The 23,188-nt window shown below is 35.4% G+C and overlaps 1 protein-coding gene and 1 long non-coding RNA gene across 2 annotated transcripts in view; one reads left to right on the top strand and one right to left on the bottom strand.

The window, feature by feature from the left end:
- Positions 1-23,188, bottom strand: part of LOC107500334 — a 43,950-nt gene that overhangs the window by 5,858 nt on the left and 14,904 nt on the right. The window contains exon 2 of the long non-coding RNA XR_004955547.1: positions 331-450. This is a non-coding gene — a long non-coding RNA (uncharacterized LOC107500334). The remainder of the gene's footprint in view (positions 1-330; positions 451-23,188) is intronic.
- On the top strand, positions 4,830-19,089 carry GLIPR1L2 (GLIPR1 like 2). The gene is made up of 4 exons (XM_016125438.2): positions 4,830-5,063; positions 9,101-9,346; positions 12,315-12,418; positions 18,975-19,089. The coding sequence occupies exons 1-4, from the start codon at positions 4,830-4,832 to the stop codon at positions 19,087-19,089; spliced, it is 699 nt and encodes a 232-aa protein (XP_015980924.1).

Genomic DNA, 23,188 nt, shown 5'->3' with positions numbered 1-23,188 from the left:
TTTATCAATGAGATGCAGCCAATACATACTGTGCACATACCAATATCTCGGTTACTATACTGCACAGTTTATACAGGAGGAGAGAGAGAGGAGATAATATCTCCTAAGGTTGTGGCCATTATTCTTAAAAACAAACAGAATACCCAAGGGCAAACTTTACTCCAGTATATTAAAGTGGCAGGACTGGGAACTAAACTCCAAAAATTCCATTTCTCTTTGTGTAGAAAAAAGCAAAAACGAGCAAAACCTTTCAGTTAGACACAAAATTACATTTAAAAAATCCATTGATAACATATTACATCTTCATTTCATATAAGTAAGCCTACTTACTTTGTTTCATGTAAGGTTCGCTTCCTAACTGGAAGAGGTGCTATGTTTGACTCTGGAAGGATAGGAGCACTTGCTTGTTTCTCCGTGGTTACATTATGTTCAGGATCACTGATTACAGCCCTACACAGCAAAATACAAAGTTCAACAATATAATGGAATAATGAATTGTGCTAGCATTCACATATTTTTAAACAGATGGAAAATCCCATATTCAAAATACAAATTTACACTGCTATCAGAATTGTATATTTGTCAGATATTAAATGAATAATCACCTGGTGATGGCATGGTGGGGATGAAAACAAAAATGAAGTAAGTTCAGGAGATAATGGAAGGAGATACTTTGAAGATTGTACGTATAATGATTTTACTGAAACGTATGTAGAAAAGCATTCTCTCCCCAACCTAAAAAAACAATAACATTTTTAAAGCTAAACTTAAGTTTTATGTCTTCCTTGAAAAAGTCCTAGACTATTCCAGTCTCTTCTGAAATCCTGCAATATACACATGTTGTTAAGCAACTTAGCACAGCAGGTGCTAGGCAAACTGCTCTGGGCATTTTTGAGGATCCTTTTGTCCTACTAGGCTATATCTGAAAATTCCCAGAAATTATCTAATCACTTGGAGGAAGGGTGATCAGACTTGCCAGGTTTATCCCATTCTAACTCCATGGGAAGGATGGTAAACGGTTTAACAGTAGTCCCCATGATTGTTTTATTATGCATCTCTATCAGTAAAAATATATATATATCTCGCAGTGACCAATAGTCCTAATTTGCCTGATGAGGTTTCTTCCCAGAATATAGGAAAACACAATAAACCCAAGGCATTTCCTAACAAACCAGGAAATTGGTAACCATAAACTTAAACCAAAGGTATATATGTACCATTAATTACATGTACTATGTATATTTTTATAATAGAGCATTATGTATTTTAAAATACACTAAAATTGAAACTGAAAAAGGTGACATAAAATATATTTTAAAATAAGTGCTAAAGAGATGTTTATGCCAGGAAGACAATAATCAAATGATTCATATTATTCACTTGCACTTGTATCTTTACTATTCATTTTATTCACTTGCACTTGTATCTTTACTATACTTAATTAATCTGCAATATCTTTTCAGCTATTTTTGCAAGATACGTGATCATTCTGTGATGCTTGATTTAGTTAAAACTGGCTAATATAATCTGCAATTAAATCTATCTGGACTCACACACTAACACAAAAAATAAACAAAACCCATACTCATCACTCCCAGTGGAACTCACATTTTCCCTCAGGAAGGGTATGTGCCCCTTGGAATGCCCTCTACTCAAAACCACCAGGAACTCAACTGGAGTTGCACACATTGGATTTGTGCCTTGTGGCTAATGAGACCATACTAACTGTCATTAAAATAATTCAATAAGTACATATTAAGAATGTATGTCTGACAAAACGTTAAGTGTTAAAAACTATTTTAGAAAAAAATCATTTTAGGCCTTGTTGATATAAGTGAAAATGAGACATTATTTATTAGTAGTAATAATTTATTAATAGCAATACCGAACACTGATTTCAATGTGCAAAACACTAAGTGCTTCACATAATTTACATAATCCTCTCAAAAATTCTGTACAGTAAATGCTATTAATTTTCATTTCTTGAACTACTAGGAGACTAAAAACTATTTTCATAAACTGCACTCAGATTTGCAAACACTTTTTGAGTGTTATTAAGATAGTCTGTAGTTACACTGTTCTTTGTGGAAGGATTTCTAGTTGTTGCATACTTATAACCATACTAAATAAAAAATGACCTCAAGAATATAAGAGTAGGGGTGGGTCCATAGTGTAGCAGTTAGCATGTTTGCTTTACACACAGAAGGTCCTGGGTTCACACCCCGGTTGGAGCCATGGACCATGCACCAGGCCCAGGGTGCACGCCAAAAGCTCGTGGAAGGATACGCCTTGCCTTCAGAAACCCAGTTCTTAAAAAAGGAAACAGCAAAATTCGTAGGTCAAGGGTGGAAGTGGGGGGTGAGGGGAATTAAAAACAGGGAAAATATATGTTTATATAACAGTAATGTAAATTTAGGAGCTAAAATTTCATATAAATGTTCCCAGAGTTATACTCGATTTTATGGTTTTCTTTGAGAAAGGCAAAGTGTAGTTTAGTTCCCGAGATGATCTTCCACCACATTGTTTTGGGCTTTTTTGTGTGTGTGTCTCTATTCACTTTATTCATTTTCCTAATGTTGCTACTCACTTTCTTAGGAATTTTAAATTATTCTTTAATGCGTCTAAATGGCGTATCGGTAATTTTAATCTTTGACATTTATCTACTAAATCTTTCTCAGTTATCCTCTATTTACGTTTTAATGAACTAAAGTCCATCTTCCCACTTTTTCTCAGTTTTTCCAGCTGTTTAAATGGAGATAATATTTATTTCTTAAGGTTTTTATCTTTTAAATGAGTTGAGATTTTCCAAGCATTTAAAACAGCACAGGATAGTTTTGGAAACTGTAGTGATGATTATATAGCACCATGAAGGCAATTGCCATGGAATTTCATACCAAAAATGGGTAAAATGATAAATTTTGTTATATATATTTATCATAATTAAGAAATCAAAAATAAAATAGTACCTGACACTTAGTATAGATTTTTGAAATAAATATAGTATTTTCTATTCTGTTTTGTAATTGTTTGATGATTTGTATCACCTTTAACTTAAAGCTCCGTATAGATACACTATGTACTATCTTGTTCACCATTTGCAGCTCTAGCATCCAGCATGGGCTCTGACACAAAGGAGGTCCTAAAGAAATACCTATTAAATTAATGAGTGAAGTGTGTGGCAATGGAATGAGCTGCCTAAGAGATGGTTACTTCTCTGTTAGCATAATTATGTAAGCAGAGGATATGATGATCACTTATTAATGATGTGGCTGGCGAAGAATATGTCTAATATGTGGGACTAGTAAAAGTGTCTAAAATTTCTTTGTAATCTAAGATTGCATCAATTCTGTTTATCTCATGCTTTACTATAGCAATTTTCATAATCTAACAGTACCGACATAACAAAGGAATTCCATCCATCTTTCAGTACTTGCCACCTTTACTGCTAAAATAGGCTCTGGTGATACTAAAACACCCTTAGCCTTTTTGACCTGGCACATTACATATTTTTTCTTTATTTAGAATGCACTCTTTCACCTGTGTACTTCACTTTCTTGATGTCACATTCTCCAGAATGGCTTCCCTGGTTCTCGAAAATGTTAGTTGCCCTATATGATGTAATAACATTTTGGCTTTGTATTTTTCACGTGATATAAAAGTCACCAATTTGCTAGATCTCTAAACTGTAAGCTACTTGGAAGCAGGGTCTGTATCTTGTCCACCTGTCTTTCTCAACCCTGTAAAACATTGCCTGATCATAAATATTTACTAAAAGACTAAAGGTATGAATGAGATCATCTTGTGAAGTCTATTGCTTTCAATTGTGTACACCATAGATAATTTTTAAAAACACATTTCTTTGTAGATATTTTGTTCGACCAGTTGCAATCCTTTCTTTGTGGTAAAATTCTGCCCCGGTGTTAACAATAGCTTAATGCTATGAAGTACAATATGTTATACGCAAATGTGTATCCCCAAACAAATACACGCTTTTATTTTGTGCCCTGAGATTATATTCTTCAAAGCAAGTTTTCTTGAACAAAATGTGTGGAGGTAAAAAGCCCAGGCTAAAATCTGGTAGGACATAAGCCATTTTTATGTAAAAGAAGAAATGAAAACAAAAAGATCTTACCTACTGTGAACTAGACAATTTGTCAGAGAAGAATACTGATATTCCAGACTGTCTATAAAATGTTGGTGAGAGAAGAGATGGAAATATTTGAACCTGATGAGAATTTGATGACCCCTATTCTACCCTGTAAATGCTGAGCTTTCCAATCTTCTATTTATTTTGTAATTTTCCACAAGGGATCATTAAAACACTGAGAGAATAATATCTCAATAGGAAGTCCACCTCGAAAAACGTATTTTTTTTGTCCATGATGAAAATAAAGGGGTGGGGGTGGGGGGAGGGGTATCCTGCATAACATTCTCAACAGGTAAGAATAAAAAAAAAATAGCTGAATTTTCATCAGTATCACAAAAGAATGCTCATTTACCCTTGCATAACTAGAAGGTTCCTCAGGCATGCTCATTATTCAGCAACTGGCATTTACTGTACAATGGCCCATTAATAAACGACGACACATGATTTGGTTTCAGAAATCCTCTCTGGATAACATCTAACTACATTAATTAGTTTAGTGAAGAGCTTGCACTCATTTAGCTCAAGCCTCTTTGGTGAGTTCGGTCCACGGTTGGAGAGAGCTTTCCCCACCCTGCAGTCCTGGCTTCCCCCGCACATTTGTCCCTCTGCACCGCCGCGTAGATTGGCGGGTCACCGGGGCGGGTCGGCGCGTGCGCACTGGCCTCCTGCGGCCGCGGGGACCATGGAGGCCTCAAGGCTCTTCGCCTTGGAGGGGTACTTTCAATCGGCTCGTTTGACGCGAGGGGGCGTTTTGAAGCTGTGGCTGTGCAAGTCCTGGGTACTGCTTCTGGCTTCCAGTTTGAGCGCGGAATTTTTGCCGCACGAAGAGGACGTAGATTTTATCAATGAGTACGTGAACCTCCACAATGAGCTCAGAGGCAACGTCATTCCCCGAGGGGCTAACTTGCGCTTCATGGTGAGGCTCTGAGGCGGTTGCCCGAACTTCCAGCAACCCTTGTCACGACGGCCCCCTAAGCCTCATAAAGCCTGGGCCACTGCTCTGAGGCTCAAGGATCACGTGGAGACGCACTTTTAGTTTGGGTTTAAAAATATGTACCACTGTCACATATTTATTACCAAGATTTTACACAGGGCTGAGACTAGGGTGAGTAGAGGCACACATCTGAGCTGCAAAATTTAGGGCGCCTTCAATTCGAAAAAATGATAGTTTATTTATTTATTGTTTTATTTAAAAATCAGCGCAAAAATATTGATGAAAATATCAATTTAAACAACAGGACTTTTGGTCTTGAATTAGGGAGCGGTGAGTGAAACACTCGATCAAGATGCAAGTGAAAATTCAGATCCCATTTTTCCATCGGGAATGTTTTTACACTAATTTTCCCTTTTAAAAATATTATTGACCTCGATTATTGAGTTTTTTGTATCCACTCTAAATTTTGCTCCCGAGGGAGTGTCTCAGTCATCTCGCCTTAATCCATCCCTGATTTTGCATTCTCTCACAACGTTGTTTGTACTTCTTCTACATTCACACCTCCACCCCCTCATTTCTTTTTAACATCTCATTAGCTCTTCCCTTGTTGCTATGGGGTCTTTGCGATTGTCATTAAAAATGACTACAAAATTAATTAGGTAAATAATTTTTTTATCAGGCAGTTAGCTTCCAATTTACATTATAAATGATATTACAAGGACTATCTCCCTAGACAAAGTGTTTTCTTCCTTCTGGATTAGTTCCTTAGGATAAATTCCAAAAATGGGATAAATAAATTAAGTATGTAATATTTTTAATTTACATGATGTATGACAATACTTCATTTTAATGTTAATTTTTAAATGCTATTTTGATTGGTCCTATTTTAGTTCATTCTTGTTCATTTTCTTTTCCTTTGGTTTTGTCAGTGTGTTCCTCTTCTGTTTATATATTTTCTCCTACAAACATTAGCATTTAATTCTATTTGCTGAAGATAGTTTTTTCCAAGATAATTTTTTGGCTTTTGAACTTAATCATAGAATTTGGGGATATTTGGGTTTTAGTTATATTCCCCCCTTTCTCGTTTATTCCAAGTTCAAAGAGTAGCCTCCCTTCTGATAATTAATAAACACACAATACTGCATAATAAAACTTCTTAAAGCTTATGTATTTCTAATCTGTAAATATCTTTCAAACATAAAGAAAAATATAGAAAATATAGCAGACACATGTGTCCCTGATATATAGATATGTAGATATCTATTATATGAATATTTTTAAAGGAATATTATATTGAGTACAGTTAAAAGCTGGTGGCTTATCAAAAAACATTTAAAGAAGCAATAATGGTAAGGGGACATTTAGACTATAAATATTGAGAGTTTGTGAGGACTATCCAAGAGTTTCAGTCTGAGCAAGGCCACTCTGCTGACCTAAATGGCTCTTTGATGACCTTTGGGGCATTAGCTGCTGCTACTCTTTTACTAGCAGTGGCCAAAACTATACAGTGGCGCCATGAAAGAAATCAATTTGCCCATCAACGCCAGTGCCATAATTCTCTAGCAACGAGCTCTACCAACAAAAGACTTTTTCATTTTTTTTGTTGACAGCTGGACATCAGCTCTAAAGCTGTCTCTCCCGAGTACTAACTGGTAAAACTTACACAACTAAATTTGGACTTTATTCCCTTCATCTCCCCTTGCCTGAAACAATAGTGTAATTAAACTATCATTGTTTTGGAGTATGTTATTTTTTATTAGCTTATTAAAATACATTATAATTCCCACAGTGAACCTGTGTTCAATAATATACTAGCAAAACAAAGTCAGTCTCTGCACATAATTTTGCCACCCAAACAAAACAGGATGGAGGTTCCTCAAAATATTAAAAGTAGAACTGCCTTATGATCCAGCAATTCCACTTCTGGGTATATATCTAAAGGAAATGGAAACAGGATCTCAGAGAGTCATCTGCACTCCCATGTTCATCCAAACATTATTTACAATAGCCAAGATACATAAACAACCTAAGTATCTATGAATGGATGAATGGATAAAGAAGTGGGATACACACACACACACACACACACACACACACACACACGGATATTATTCAGCCCTAAGAAGGAAATCCTACCATTTGCAACAACTCGGATGGACCTTTAAGTCATTATGTTAAGTGAAATACAGGGAAAGACAAAAGCTACATGGCATTACTTACACGTGTAATCTAAAAAAAGAAAAAGAATACTCATAGAAACAGAATACAAAAGTAGTTACCAGGGTCTAGGGATGAGGAAAATAGGAAGAAATTGGTAAAAGGGTAGTGACCATAGTTAATAACACTGTATTAAATAATTTTTTAAAAAGAAGAAAATTTAGTCTCTGAAAATACAACTGTAATTTTAAGGTCGAACAAAGGAATATGTAAGTATTATAACTTTTGCACACCGTCATGGGAAGCAATGAAGTAAAATACTTATGAACTTGGAGTTGAGAGTTAGACTTCCTGGGTTTAAATTCAGGCTCCACAATTTACTGACTATAAGTGGCTATATGAAATCTTCTTAACTTGTTTGTGTTTCTATTAACTTCTTGAGGAACAGAAAAAAAAAATGCATACCTCATAAGGTTATTTTGAACATTAAGTGAAATAATGCATAAATAACAGAATGACTGATACATAGTAAGTATGTGGTATATAAATAATATGCAAAATAAAGCAGTAGAAGGATGATCCATGAAATGTTTGCAAATGAGAACCAATCTAAAAGGCCACTAATAGTAGAGTTGGTAACATTATATGCTATCTATACTATGGAATACTAGGTAGAAATTGCAAAAATTATGAAGATATAGATGTGCTAATATGGAATAATCTAAGTGAAAACTGCAAGTTGCAGACCGATACTATTATGTATATATGATTACAAGAATGCAAGGGAAAAAATCACAAAATACCCATTTAAAATATCCATCTGTATCTTAGGTGTGAATGTGTGTGTATAGAGATGGAAAAATGTTTACATAGCAATTTTTAAACAATGATTACCTTTGCGGGGGAGTAATTGGGAAGTATTCTAAAGGCCTGATTTTTTAATTTTGTATAACATTTTTTATAGTGTGTGTGTGTGTGTGTGTGTGTGTGTGTGTGTGTGTGAAATTAACTAAAAACTCAAGGAAATCTTAGTATTCGTTTTCAGAAATATTTACTTTCAGGTACACTGTAACATGTACTTAGCATTTTGGTTTTACAGCTATTTTGTTGATTTTTTCAATGTGCGTTGTTTTTGTTCTTGTTCTTAACTAAACAATGAAATTAATGAGCCTCTAAAAAATGATAAAAGTATACATTTCTGGATAGTTCCAGATAGCTAGTCAGGGAGCAGCATGTTGTGAAATTTTATCACATTTCTGGGAATATCCATAAAATTTTACATGTGCCTCTTTTATAACATTTACTAACTACCACTATGTGTTAAAATGTTTATATGTATATATTTTACATATATACTTATATACATACATATATAATATCCCAGGTTGTTATCCCAACAATAAGCGACTAGGGAATAAAATTTATGCCTGACTTCATATTACAATACAATAGTTTGCATAAAATCAGTGCTTGATAAATAGTTCTTAGATAATTATTTTAAATGATTATATTATGTATAAAAGGCATGAGATTAAAAATATATATTCTGAAGATACCACGTGAGTATTATACAGTCTGAATAGACTACATTTAATAGTATTATAATCACTTGCATTATCTAACAATCTGATTTTTTACCTACAAATATATGTATGCATAGTCCTTGGTCTCAGAAAATAGTTTCATTTATGATTATGTCAAAGAAATTTTTCCCATAGAAATGCCACAAACAAGACCCAGAAGCACAAAGTTAAAATTGTTTTTCTTAAATCTATCTATGAAAACTCAAGGAAAATAATTTAGAGTACAAAAAACTTCATTATTATGATTTTGTTTTCTTTGCTTTTTGCATTTTTTTTCAGACTTGGGATGTAGCTTTGTCACGGACTGCTAGAGCCTGGGGAAAAAGATGTGTGTTGGAGCATAATGTTTATTTAGAAGAACTAAATATGGCCCATCCTAAATTTAATGGTATTGGTGAAAATATGTGGGCCGGCCCTGAAAATGAATTTACTCCAAGTGTTGCTATCAGAAGTTGGTTTGCAGAGAGGAAAAAGTACACTTTTGAAAATAACAGTTGCTCTGGTGACTGTTCTCATTATTTACAGGTATCTAATTTCTATAATATTAATTTAATGGACTCCTTAATTGTTTTATTACTAAGTTTTTATTGATTGTTTCAATTTTATAAATAAACTCAAATGGTAAAATTATTCTAAAAAATCAAAATTTTTATCAGTCCTAGATCATTAAATTATCTATAATCCCATCTCTTATGTAAACTATATGATTAAAACATTCCTTTAAATTAATCTCCATATCCAAAGATGAAAGGTTCTTTTCTGAATATAATGCATACTGGAAAAGGAAGTGAGAAACCATCAAATAAAAACTGTTTTTTAAATCATTGACTATAAACATAAGTAAAAATCTTAATTTTTTGCACAGATCAGTAAGCATACTACTTACTATATACCTGATTGATTAAAACATTTAAAATGCAAATTAATAGTATTTCCCTGTCTCATGTCTAAACTAACCATCTACCTTTACACTATATGCTCCAAGAATACTGAACCACTTGTTATTTCCTGTACTTAATTTCATTATTTCACACATCACATTCTTTTAAAATCATCTGTATAAGATACTACACTAAGGGCAGGGACCTTGTCTTCCCATTTGTGTACTCTCTACACAATGATATAACATTTAGGTCTTCAATAAATATTTGTATCAAGAATCAAGAAATTATTGAACGAACTTCCATACTGATTTAAAATATTATTTTTCAATCAGATGCTATGTTTTATGTAGAACTTAAAATTTTGGAACTTTTTCATGTTGAACTTGTCTTTGTTTCATCAAATGAATTATGTTTCAAAAAAGTTTGATCTTTCTTCTGAAAAGTAATAGTGGTTCTTCACTGTCTTATTCATGTCAAAGGTAGACTTAATATGACTTCAGTACTCTCAGTAACCCAAGTCTACTCTTTGACCTACTCCTCTGCGTTTCTTACTCCGTAATTCTAGTATTCAAACATTTTTGTTTCCTATGTTTGACCTAACTCTGTTGCAGACATTCTCTTCTCTATTCTCTTAATGCATCACTCCTTAGGAATCAATTTTTAAAACCACTAAGGCTTGAGATAAAGAGAAAAGAAAACCAAAATGGTTCTTCTATACCCCACAGAGTTAGCAAAACAAAACAAGTACTTTTGTGTAACTCGAAAGAATAGAAATATTAAAGCCATACAGAGGATTTCTGGGAATGTTACTAGTGCTTAGATGACTGTGTTGTGTGAGTGCGTGATCAGTCCTTGGATCGCCCACGAAAGATTTGCCTTGAGGTCCGACGCTAGAAGAAAGACAGCAGGCAAAAAGTAGCAAACAGAAGCGATTTTATTAAGTAAAGCAAGCAAAGTTCACTTGAGAGAAAATCCAAACAGGCAGCTTGATTGGAGTGCACTGAGAAATTGAGGGTCCTAGTTTATATGGGCCATAGGGGATCTTTCTTCTGGGGGGGTTCCTTCGGGAGGGGAGGGAGGGAGGTGAGGGAGGGGGGAGGGGGAGGGAGGGGGAGGGAGGGGGAGAGGAGGGAGAGGAAGGAGGAAGGAAGGAAGGAAGGGAGGGAGGGAGGGAGGGAGGAGGGAGGGGGGAGGAGAGGGGGAGGGAGGAGGGAGAGGGAAGGAAGGAAGGAGAGGAAGGAAGGAAGGAGGAAGGAAGGAAGGAAGGGAGGGAGAGAGAGAGAGAGAGAGGAGAGCAAAAAAAGAAAGAAAGAGAGAAGGAGGAAGAAGGGCGGGAGGGAGGGAGGGAGGGAGGGATGGAGGGAGAGGGGGGGGAGGGAGGGAGGGGGGCGGGTAAGGTCCGTGAGGGAGGGAGGGGGGTATGAAGGGACGGGCGTTAGTTTCTTGGGGGGTCGAGTCCTGGTGATTCAGTTCATTAGTATTCATTCTGCTCCTTCCTTCCTTCCTTCCTTCCTTTCCTTTCCTTTCCTTTCCTTTCCTTTCTTTCTCCTTTCTCCCTCCTACCTCAAATGACAGGACTTTCCTACTCCTTCCATACACCCTCCTACTCCAAGCCCAGGCCATGTATGGTGTCTGCCGGTAGGTGGGAAGTCATAAGCCAGCACTGTGGGGACTTTTTGAGGGTAGGTGCATGCTCAGTTAGCCAATTTTGCCCACACTAGTTGAGGCCCCCAGAGTAAGAACATATAATGGTCATATGCAGTTGAATGACTGAGGGGGAGCGTGGCGAGGGGGGAGGGGACGGGGCGGGGAGGAACGAGGAAGGCACCAGGAGCCACCAGATCTCTAGCCTGTCCATCTAGTTTGTATATATGTTTAATTACAATATTCTTTTGCATACATTCTGCCTAGCAGACTTGCAGCCCTCCTTAACCCTTTATTGTCTCTCTCCCTCTAGCTCATATTTACCTATCTATCTACCCTGTCAAAAATATCTTTAATTATTCTCATATTTTCACTCCAATTTAAGATGTGCTTTTTCTTCTATAAAAATTGAGCCCTTTTATTCATGTTTTTAAAATGGAGGCCCAAACTCCAATTTTATAATGAAATTTCTTCAACAAGAGAAGAGAAATGCTAACAGCATTCAATCACTTATCTCTACTCCTGATTTACTTTTCCTTTCCTTCCATAAACGTCTCTTTTTCTACCTTCTATTCACAACTTTCATTCTTTCCCAACCTTTTCTCCTCTCTTTCCCTCTTCCTGTATGCCAATAACCTAGAACTCTCAGATTCAACAAGAGTTTGAAAACTGATTCAGCAGGTGGGCCTTCCTTTGGCTTTAAAGCATTATTCTGGATCAGTGTTTCTTGAACTCTTTATCTACAGTATTGGCAGAATCTATTAAAGTTTTCTCTAAATACAGTATTGAAAATGCTTTCTTAAACCCATGACAATTCTCTACCTGCATCCAAATGAAGAGTAGTTCATGTTTCGTCTATTGTTTAGTTAAAGGTTTTATGTGAATTGCAGATACTATTGTTTATAATATGGCAGAGTAAATGTTTAAAATTAAATTTCATGTTTTCCTTGAAATTTTTGTTTTAGCTTGTTTGGGACAGGTCTCACAAAGTTGGTTGTGCTGTTACTCCATGTTCAAAACTTGGATATATTAGACATGCAGCAATTTTCATATGCAACTATGCACCAGGGTAAGTTACTTCAAATTTTAGAAAGAATGTAAAATTAAATTGGAAATTTTTCAAGATTAAGTTTTCCTAATTTTCAATATATTCTTATAAATGTCTGTGAATTATAAAATAATTGAATATAAGATAGTAAAGACTTCATATTGAAATATTTTCAATTTCATATTGAATAAGTCATAATTTGGGCATATTGATATTATGTACAGAGTAGCCAGGTGTTACTTCCTACAAGAATTTTAAATTTGGTATTATTTCATAATATCTGGACTAATTAGCATAGGCTTTAAATTATTTTCCAAAATAGTTTATTCTCATGTTAGTAATAAAAGTCTAAAGAAAAAAAAAGGTTAGATATGTTGAAATGTCTGTTGCATGAATTATTTCAGAAGTACATCAGTTTTGTAACATGAAGAACACTATTAATTGACTAGTCTTCGGAGACACATTATTAATTGAGGCTAATCTCATACATATAAGAAATCAGAATATCTCAGATATAGAAGAGTACTTTAAAAGTTCTAGTCAAGCTATCCATAAATTTGAATTCTTTCTTACTTACCATGTGATTATTTACCCTATATCTGAAAACCTTCCTGTGACAGGAAATAAATACCTTCCAAAATAGCCTCCATCTCTGGAGAGGTCTGTTGGAAAGTCTCAAGTTTTCTTACAGGTCAATATGATACTATAAGTAATATTATTAAAATATCCTACTAAGCAAGAAAATATCCTAATCAGTATGTCAAGCCAATGGTAGAAATTGACTATATGCTAGTAGTATTGAGAAGGAATTTCTGCAAAATAAAATGCTTCTGAGACTAAATACTGATTGTATTCCCCCAGATAGGGAAAACAACAGAACAGCAATACATCAAAGTAGACCCTGAAAGCCCCTTCCTGATGGAAAGCTCGACTGACTTCGAATGTAGACATGCAAAACAAGTCTGGAATGTAGTCATTGCAAAATTCTTCAGATCTCCTTTTATTCCTAAAGACTAGAAGCATTGGGATGATATCTATTACATGTAGAAACTTTTGAAAGTTAACTATTAATTAGTATTGAAAATTCAGAGAATTAGGCACTGATGGTGGAGAAGGAAAAGGTTCCTCTGGGGCACTAGCCCATTTATGCACTCAGCAGCTATGTACAAGGCTCTGATCTATCTATAACAAGACCAAAAAAGGCTGACCATATTTAGTTTATAGTCTTGGAAGGGAGACAAACAATGAGTAAGTGAACACATAAATAAATAATTTTTAATTAGAAAATAAAATATACCATAAAAATAAAGGAAGATAAGTAAACAGAATAACTAGTATGGCATATAAATAGTGTAGTTACAAAAAGAGTTAGCATTTGAGCTGAAAGTCAAATAAAAAGAAGATAGTTAAAGAATAATTCAGGTAGAAATAAGAGCATGCCTAAAACTCCTAATCTTGAAATGAGTTTGAAATGTTTGAGAAATTATTAACTGTGATTAGAAGTAGGAGCTGGGGTAAAGAGTCTTGTGACTGTTATACCAAATAGAATACCATAGGCCATATTAAGAATTTTGGAATTATTCTAAGTAATGGAAAGCCATTAGAAAGTCTTAAGCAAGTGAGTGACGTGATCTCATCTATGTTTTGAAAAGAACTCTCAAAAAAATTTACTCTTGCTACTGTGTCAGGAATGAATATAGGGGAACAAAAGTGCAAAGAAGAAGAGAGCGTAATTAAGAGATTGTTTCTATAGTATAGGCTATAGACTGTGGTATCTTAGATTAGAGTTTTAGCATGTGGATTAGTTTTCTATTGTTGCATAATTTCCACAAGCTTAGTGACTTAAAACAGCACCCATTTACAAACAGTTCTGTAGGTTATAAGCCCAGATGCAGTGTGGCTGGATTCTCTGCTCAGTGTCTCAAAGGCCAAAATCAGCGTGTTGATTGGGTTCGTATCTGGGGGCTCTGAGAGAGATTCTCCTTCCAAGTTCATGCAGGTTGTTAGCAGAATTCAATTCAATGTGGTTATAGGACTCGAATTTTCCTTTCCTTGCTGGCTATCAGCCAGGGGTTGCTCTCAGTTTCCTGACACTGTCCACATTCCTTGACCCATGGCTCCCACCATCTTCAGATCCTTTTCATGCTTCAAACCTCTGGCTCCTCTTCTGTGACCAGTTAGAGAAAACTCTCTGCTTTAAAGTGTCCACCTGGCTAGTTTCTCTGTTTTAAGGTCATCTGTGCTATGTGACATAACTTAATCATAGAAGTAAAGCCCATTCTATTTACTGTTCTAGGAATTATACAAGTCATGTATACCAGGGATGGGAAAGCTTATAGTCCATATTAGAATTCTGCCTACCATAACAGAAATTGTGAGGAAGGGTCAGTTTCCAAATATATTATGAAAGTAGAGCTAATAATACCGGTGGATGGATTTGACTTGAGGGGTAAGTGGAATAGCACAATCTAGAATGACACCCATGTCTTTAGTTCAAACAACTGGGTAAACAATGATACCATTGACGCAGGGAAGATCAAAAGATGTGTTTTATGTTTGAACACATTAGCTAGAAATATAAATATGGGAAATGTAAATTAATCCTGAAAAGAAACTAGCTGTATGGAGGTCTGGGGTAAGTTTCTAAGTAGAGGTAACAGAGTGCGTAGAGGCCCCGAGATAGAAATGAGTCACAGTCATGAATGAGATCACCTTATGAGAGAGCGAATATGGAAACTTAATTTAAGAACTAAGTCTTAGAGTACTACAATATTTCAACTTCAGGCAAAGGAGCTAGCAAAAGAGAAAGAAGAAGGGCTAGCAAGATAAAAAGGAAACCAAAGCAATGCCAGTAAGAAAACTTGGAAGCCAAGTAAAGAACATGAGTCAAGACACCCAAAGTGGTTAACTTCATGAGATGCTTCTGAAAGAATTAAAAAAAAAAAAAAAAAAATGAGGAAGGAGAGATGACAATTCCATTTGATAAGGTGAAGGTATTTGGTGACCTTAATAACAGTAGTGAATTTAGGGGTATCCCATGACTATGGTGATAAGACAAAGCTACTTCTAGTTGTTAGGATTACTCTTTTTTCCACCTAACTGTCCCATAGGCTTTTTTGTCTTGAAATATCTATCAACAATGTTTCCTTTGATACAAATATTGACAAGTCCACCTGTGAGGGATCTAGGTTGGAACATATATTAGTCAATTTAGTCCATGTTTTATTTGATATGTACTCAAAATAGGCAGCCATAGCTAAATTTTTTAAGAATAGTTGGTAGAAAAATAAATCCATCACAGTATTATGAAACAGTAGAAATGAAAATAATAGAGACAAATTAAAAATTAAAAATAAGAATGTATAATGGGCTGAACGGTGACTGCCCTACCCCAAAAGATATATCCAGGTCCTAATACACAGAACCTGTGAAAATTAACTTACATGTGAGAGTGAATATTGCCTTACATGGCAAAAGACTTGATTAAGATGAGGATCTTGAGCAGAGGAACTTATCCTGGATTATTTGACTGGGCCCTAAATGCAAAGCACATGTATCCTCCTAAGACAGAGGGAGGGGGAGATTCATCACTAGACACATAGAAGAGGAGGAGGCAATGTGACCATGGAAAAAGAGGTTGGAGTGATATATCTACAAACCAAGGAACTCCTAAAGCCACCAGAAACTGGAAGAATAAAAATATTTCCCCCCTGAACTTTTGGAAGAAGTATAATTCTGCCAACACTTTGATTTGAACTTCAGGCCTCTAGAATGGAGAGTAAATTTCTGTTGTTTTAAACCACCCAGTTTGTGGTAATTTGTTAAAGTAGCTGCAGGAAACTAATATAGATGGAAGAATAAAACAGATTTGGCCATAGAGAAATATGAGTCAGTGACAACCTTGAAAAATTTTCTCAGAATACAAAGATGGAGAATAGAAATCAAAATATATGCGAAAAAAAAAAAAGGAAATACTTAGGACAGATAAATCTACAAATTGGTGTTTCTAAAAAATAGAAAAGAATAAATGGAACAGAAATAGTGATCAAAGAAATGTTTCTAATCTATAAAGATACCCATATAAAGATTAAGATACCTTATAAGGTATCAGAAAAAGAAAACTGAAACAATCTTTACGTGTATAATATTTTATTGATTATTTTTCAATTTCAAAGATGAAAAAGATAACACACATAGAGCAACTTGATTGCTCTTCATGCTAAATAAACCTCAAAGGCGAAGATTCATACATTTCCAAACGAAATAAAACAATAAAATCAAATAGTATTGATTAGATTAGACTTAAACTCCTTAATATGATTTAAAATGTGTATTTAAGTGGAAAGAGCCCATAGGATTGAGGGAAATCACTTGAATCTAAGCCCGGACTCTGAGAAAAAGTAAATGTTGATGTCCAAAAGTGTTTAGTAAAGAAATTCTCTTTATTTGATAGTTAAAGAAATACAGTCTGGCATGTAATTCTATTTCCTTTACTTCATGAAAAGACAACTAAAATATATCTTCTAGCCTCCCTAAAAATTTGGTAGGGCCATGTGACTGAGCTTTGGCTAAGGAATATAGGCCACTTCCAGGCCTGGCCTTTAAAAACCTCTTACATGATCCTTTACACTTGATCTTCTTCATCTGCCGGCTGGATGCAGAAGATCTGATGGAGAATTCAGATGTCCTAAAGGGTGGCAGAACCATACGGTGACATGAGCCAGTGCCCCAGAATGACTGCATGGAGAAAAGCTCTTCTCTACCACTGCCGACACCCAAGTACTATGACATGAATTCTGCCTACCACACAACATGGAAATGGCAAGGAAAGGTCAGATTCAAAATATAGTTTGAAGAGAGAGCTAATAATACCTGCCAATAGCTCTCACTTTAGGAGTGAATGCCTATGTCTTTATCTGAGCAGCTGGATGAATGGTGATTCCATTAAATCAGATAAAAAAGATTTACAGAGGAGCAGAACTTGAGGGGGAAGATCAAGTGTTCTGTTTCAAGCACATGAGCTGGAAAAATAAATTTGGGAAATGTAAGTGAATCATGTGAAAGAGCTAGTCGGATGAAGTTCTAGGATAGATTTCTAAATAGTAGTGGAAACTGCACGTATAAAGCTCTGGAGCAGAACTGAATTCCCTGACTGAAATTACCTCATGAGAAAGTTAAGCATGAAAAGACGGAAAAGAAGACTCTGAAAGACTAAGCCCTATGTCTATCTGGAAAAAGACAGGAGGAGAGAATTATAAGAAGAAAAAACAGAGATTATGTATATATTTGATTAGGTAAAAATTTAAAACTAATTTATACCTAAAGAAATATCAAAGATAAAGCCAAAGAAAAAATAATATACTGAAAATATATATTTGGAGTGCCAGGATACCTGTGGTAATTGAAATCATGGGAGTAGAAGGCATTGTCTGTGAGAGAGAACAGAGCGAGCCGAGGAAAGGGCCTCTGAAATATCAGCCAACATTTAAAGGCAGTTAGAAGATAAAATGGGAAGCAAGTACCTAACAAGAGTGTCTAGATAGGAGAAAAAAAACAGGAAGTTTTGCAATGAAGTGTAGGCAATGAAAGTTTCCATCACCACCAGAATGTGTTCCCATGTTCCCATTCTGGAACAGTATAAATCTATTATAAAATTTAAATAATGGTCTTTTAATGGACTTTGGGTTGGACATAGGTGTAGTAACCCATTAGGCTATCCAAATATCATGTTCTTATTAAGGTAGGGCCTGGACATATGTCCTATAGGTGGCAATATACTGAAAGTATGGCCAGATATGAGTCTCAGAAAAGTTCCAGGGACCTCTATTCCTAATTTTGGTTTTTATAGCTTCTGAAACACACTGAGTAAATAAGCAACCCTGTTTGAATTACCAAGATTCATGACCCTCCCCTCACTCAAAAATATATTTTTCCTACCTATCTCCCCTATCTTTCTTATCCTAGGGCTTTTATATAAGCGTCCCAATTCATATCTACCTTTGGGCCTCTTTTCCTTACTTAGCTTTGGGCAACTGATGTAATAATTTCTCACTTCTCCTCTATGCTCTGTACAGTGGATTAAACCAACTTTGTAAAATTCCATTAAACTTATTTGCTTGTTTATATATTTATGTATTTCTCTTGTAGACCTCAAAGTAATTCATGTAGCTGGGTCTTTGGAACAATAGGCATTTCAAGATTTTATAAACTCTTGAGAAAATTAATATATTATTTCTACAGAGCTTTTTATACATGTGTGCCAACCAGAAAGCAATTAATTATAAAACATTCTATAACATCCAATTTTTAAAGGAAAATTTTGCTACAAAGTAAGATGAAAGAAGCTTTAAAACTCACTCATATTTAAATATTTTGTTTCAATGACATGGAAATTACTTTCAGAAAAGACTGTTTTCTGGGAGAAAAAGAAAGGGAAGATAGCATCTCCTATTTAAGTACTTCTTTGAGTCCTTTTCCTTAATTAAATCACCTTTATAACTAAAATTAGTAACGATATTGTTTAAATAACATAATATTTGAGACTTGTTCTAACTAAATGTTTTCTGCTTTTTTGTAGAGCAGTTCTGACGAGAAGGCCTTATAAACAAGGAGTAGTTTGTAGTCAATGTAGCAGATATGACAGATGCACAGATTTTCTATGCAGTAAGATAAAGAAAATAACTTTAACATAAAAAATCCATAATGTATAGGACCACAAGAAAAATGAAGTGTCAAATGCTAGATTTTTCATTGTCATGTTAATATTGTTCCTTTGATCAGAATGGTTATTATATTAGCAAAGAAAAGTTGAAACAGTACTGCCTTCAGGTTCTTCTAAACTACACAGCCTTTTCTTCCTTCTCTTAACTCTATTCCTGTCCCTAAGGATATAGCAGAATGTCTGAAAGAAGGAATGAAAACTAATACCTTGAAAATTCTTCATGGTTAATTCCTGAAATAGCTTATTTGAGAATGACTGCTCCAAAAAATAGAATATCCCAACATATTTATAATGAGAAAAGAAGTGCAATAGCGAATGTTTAATAGACTTTTGTTTTTTAGTTTCTTTCCCCCCAAATATTCAAAAGTTAAAAGTAGAATATATGTTTGATTAAACTTTCAGTTTCTATCAAAAGTAAAAGTATATAATTCAAAAGTATAATTTTGGAATATATGTGATGCTTAGAGAAACGTGGTAGGGATAAATTCTGACAGTGAGGGGCATACTATGCGTTTGCGCCCCTGCTGTGATGAGTTCACCCTAACGCTTCTGCCCTTGGCTCACTTGAATCAAGATACAAGCCTTGCTCTTCCTATTCCTCTTTCTTTCTTGTCCTCAAAAATTCAGTCCTTAAGGGCATTAGATTGGTCAGAACAAGATAGGAATCCACACAGAGGGCAGCCAGGCGTGACATGTTAGAGCCTAAGCAGGATGACAAGGAATCCATACACAGGACGGTGGCTGTGGGGAGACAACCGAAGCAGGACGAGGGTGCTGTCCACATGGGAACCTGGTCTTGTATGGGAAGTTAGAGCCCTCATAGAATGAATCAGTGTCCAGACATGAGGTCAGGCTTGGGTATCAGAGACAGATCAGGATGAAGGAATGTCCGTGCAGGGATGAGTCAGTATGTGGTGTTTGGGCCCAAGCAAGGTGAAGAGAGCATCATCACGGGGTTGGAGAGAGAGGCCTGGCATAGAGTATAAGAGCCTGAGCAGGTGAGGAAGGCATCCATGGAAGGATGGTATGACACCGGTTGTTGAAGCTCAAGCATAATGAGAAGATTCACATAGGTGTGGCCTTGCCAGAGGTTTTAAAACCTAGGCATGTAAAAGGGTATCCATGAGGTGTTGGAGTCCAAAGTAGGTGAGGAAGGCTTTGATGTGGGGGAGGTGGCCTGGCATGGGAGGGGTCAGAACCCTTCTACGGTAAGGAGCAAATCACACACTAGAGCAGTCCAGAGTTGGGTTTCAGAGTCTGAGCAGAGTGGAAGGGGGCCCAATTGAAGAACCAATTTATAGAATACCAAATTAAATTCAGAATGCCCAGTTAAATGTGAATTTCAGATAAATGAAAAATGTTTTTAGTAAAAATATATCCCTAAAAAAGTATCTGTTGTTTTTAAAATTCATATTTAACTGGGCATCCTATATTTTTATTTGCTTAATCTGACATTATCAGCCTGATATGGAATATTAAAGCCTAAGCAGAATGAGGAGGGGACCCAAGTATGGTAGAGAGCAGAGGCAGTGATGGGAGATTGGAGGCATCCTGGGGGATTTATTAAATGAGTAAATATATTACAGATAATGGGAGCCAGTTTTCTTACTGTCAGAGAATGGAGTGTAAATATGTAAAGTTGGAAAACAAGCATGAATCTTGTGACAAATTAGAATTAGAGGTATTGGAACTTGAGGATTTTAATAAATATAAACATAGATGTAAATATTTATAGACATACATGTGTATATTCCCTAGCTCTTAGGTGGACTTGAAGCGGTGGGCCCTCCACCCCCAAAGCAGTAAGCACAACTAGCGCACGATCTTGGTTTCTAAATTGTAGTACACTAAAAGTAACTGGGGCTCATTGGAGAAAAGTTGGATTCCAGGGCCGGGGCAGAGAAAATGCAAGATAAACCCAAAATATCTTTTTACACCTGAAAGCAAGGAAGTTCTCAAAGAGTGATGGGACATGTAACAAATAGGACACACAAGGACACAAAAGCCATCTTAAAGGGTTCTCACTGGTCAAATCTGAGACAGTTTGAGCATGGAAATAAGGATAATAGTAATCAATTATAACTCATTGGATAAAACAGGAAACTATAATTCAGATTGATATAAATTAATAAATTAAAGTTTGGTAAGGAATAGTACATTTAAATAGTTCCAAAATAAAAATACTTAATTACTAAAGGTAATTAGTAATTAGTTACTAAGAATAAAATCACAATGGCAGAAACCACCCTAACAAAGTGATCAAAGTGAGCATCATCGGCAATGAGAAAATCGAAACCAAAACCTGTACCACCTGAGAGGGTGCAGTGAAAAGAGCAGAGCATCGTTTCTGTGGCATTCCTACCAAAGATGTATAACCTAACCTAATCCCAAGGAAGCAGCAAATAAATCCAAACTGCAGATTTGTTTTTAAAAGATAAGGATTTGTCTGCAAAATATCTAGCTTGTTATCTTCAATAATGTCAAGATTATGAATGTCAAATAAGGAATGAAGAATTGTCCCAGACTGAAGAAAATAAAGAGATATGAAAGCTACCTGTAATATACAATCCTGAACATGATTCTTTTGCTGTAGAGGACACCGTTAGCACAACTGGCAAAAATTGAATGAGGTCTAAAGATTAGATGGTAGTAATGTAATAATGTTAATTTTCTGATTTTGATGGCTATATTATGATCACATAGAAGAATATCCTTGTTTGTAGGAAAAACTAAATACTCTGGATGACGAAGTATCAGATGATGAAGGTTTTTGTTATAGTCCAGGGGAGAGAAGACTCTCCTATTGGAGTATTTGTAAGAGAAATAGGATGAGACTAATTAGTATTTATGAAGCAAAATTAGGAAGTTTTGAAGACTAATTTGATATAGTGGTGAGAAAAATAGTCCAATATAAATATCAGGTTGAGGTTTGGTGACTAATGGTGTAATTTATTGAGATATGAATTGTACGAATAGAGGAAGCAATGGAAAATAGATTATGAGTTCAGTTTTGATCATTATTAGTTTTAAACAACTGTTTAACAACTGAGTAGGTAAGACTAGTAAGCTGAGGTAGAGATCAGGGCTGTATTTCAGAATCATTAGCATATTGATAAGACTAAAAATATAAAAAAGAACTCACTGAAGTACAACTTATAGAGAAGAATAGTAAATGCTAAGAATGGAATCCTAGAGGGGGAAAAATAAAAAATACTGAAAGAGAATGGGGGAAACAGTAGGAGAGAAACAGAAGAGTCTCCCCTAGTGTGCTCACTGAGCTGGCAACATGGAGATCTTTAGGGACCATAGAGGGGTTTCAGAGGAATAGTAGGGTGACAACCAGATTTCAGGACTTGAAAGTGAGTGGAAAGTGAAGAAGTAGAAATATCTAGGGTAATATCACTGTCAAGAAGCTTGGTTGAGGAATTTCAATTTAAAGTGGCATCATACCAGTAGGTTCAAACAAAGCTTCTCCAAATTTTTTATTTAGCTGATCAGAAAATATTTATTTAGTAGTAACTATGTGCCAGACATTGCATCATGCAGTAGGGGTGAAATGATAAAGAGATAGACATACTTCCTGTCCTCATTGAACTTACAGTCTAACTAGTAAGATAGGCATTTAAAATAAGAAAAATATTATAAAGTACAAAACTATCATTTAAAAATTTTATTTATATAAAATTCTGTGAATTTTAATATATGTATATATTCTATTTATCACCACTGCAATCAGGATACAGAGCAATTCCATCATGCATGCCAACATTAATAATGAAATAATAATAATAACAACTCCCTTGTGTATCCTTTATAGTCTCACAATCAATCCTCCTGCCCCTATTTCTGGCAACCTCAAGCTGTTTTGTCTTTTTGAGAGTGTCAATATATGGAACAGTTTGTAACCTTTGAAGACTGACATCTTTCACTCAGCAAGATCCTCTGAGATTCATCCAAATTATTGTATATATTAATAGCTCATTGTTTCTTTGCTGAGTAGTATTCAATTACATACATGCACCACAGTTTGTTGATCCATTCACTCATTTAAGGACATTTGGGTTGTTTCA

This window comes from Rousettus aegyptiacus, unplaced genomic scaffold (genome assembly GCF_014176215.1).
Source record: "Rousettus aegyptiacus isolate mRouAeg1 unplaced genomic scaffold, mRouAeg1.p scaffold_m13_p_2, whole genome shotgun sequence".
Lineage (NCBI taxonomy): Eukaryota > Metazoa > Chordata > Mammalia > Chiroptera > Pteropodidae > Rousettus > Rousettus aegyptiacus.
Note: the sequence above shows the minus strand (reverse complement) of the source record. Positions and strands in the feature narration are given on the sequence as shown.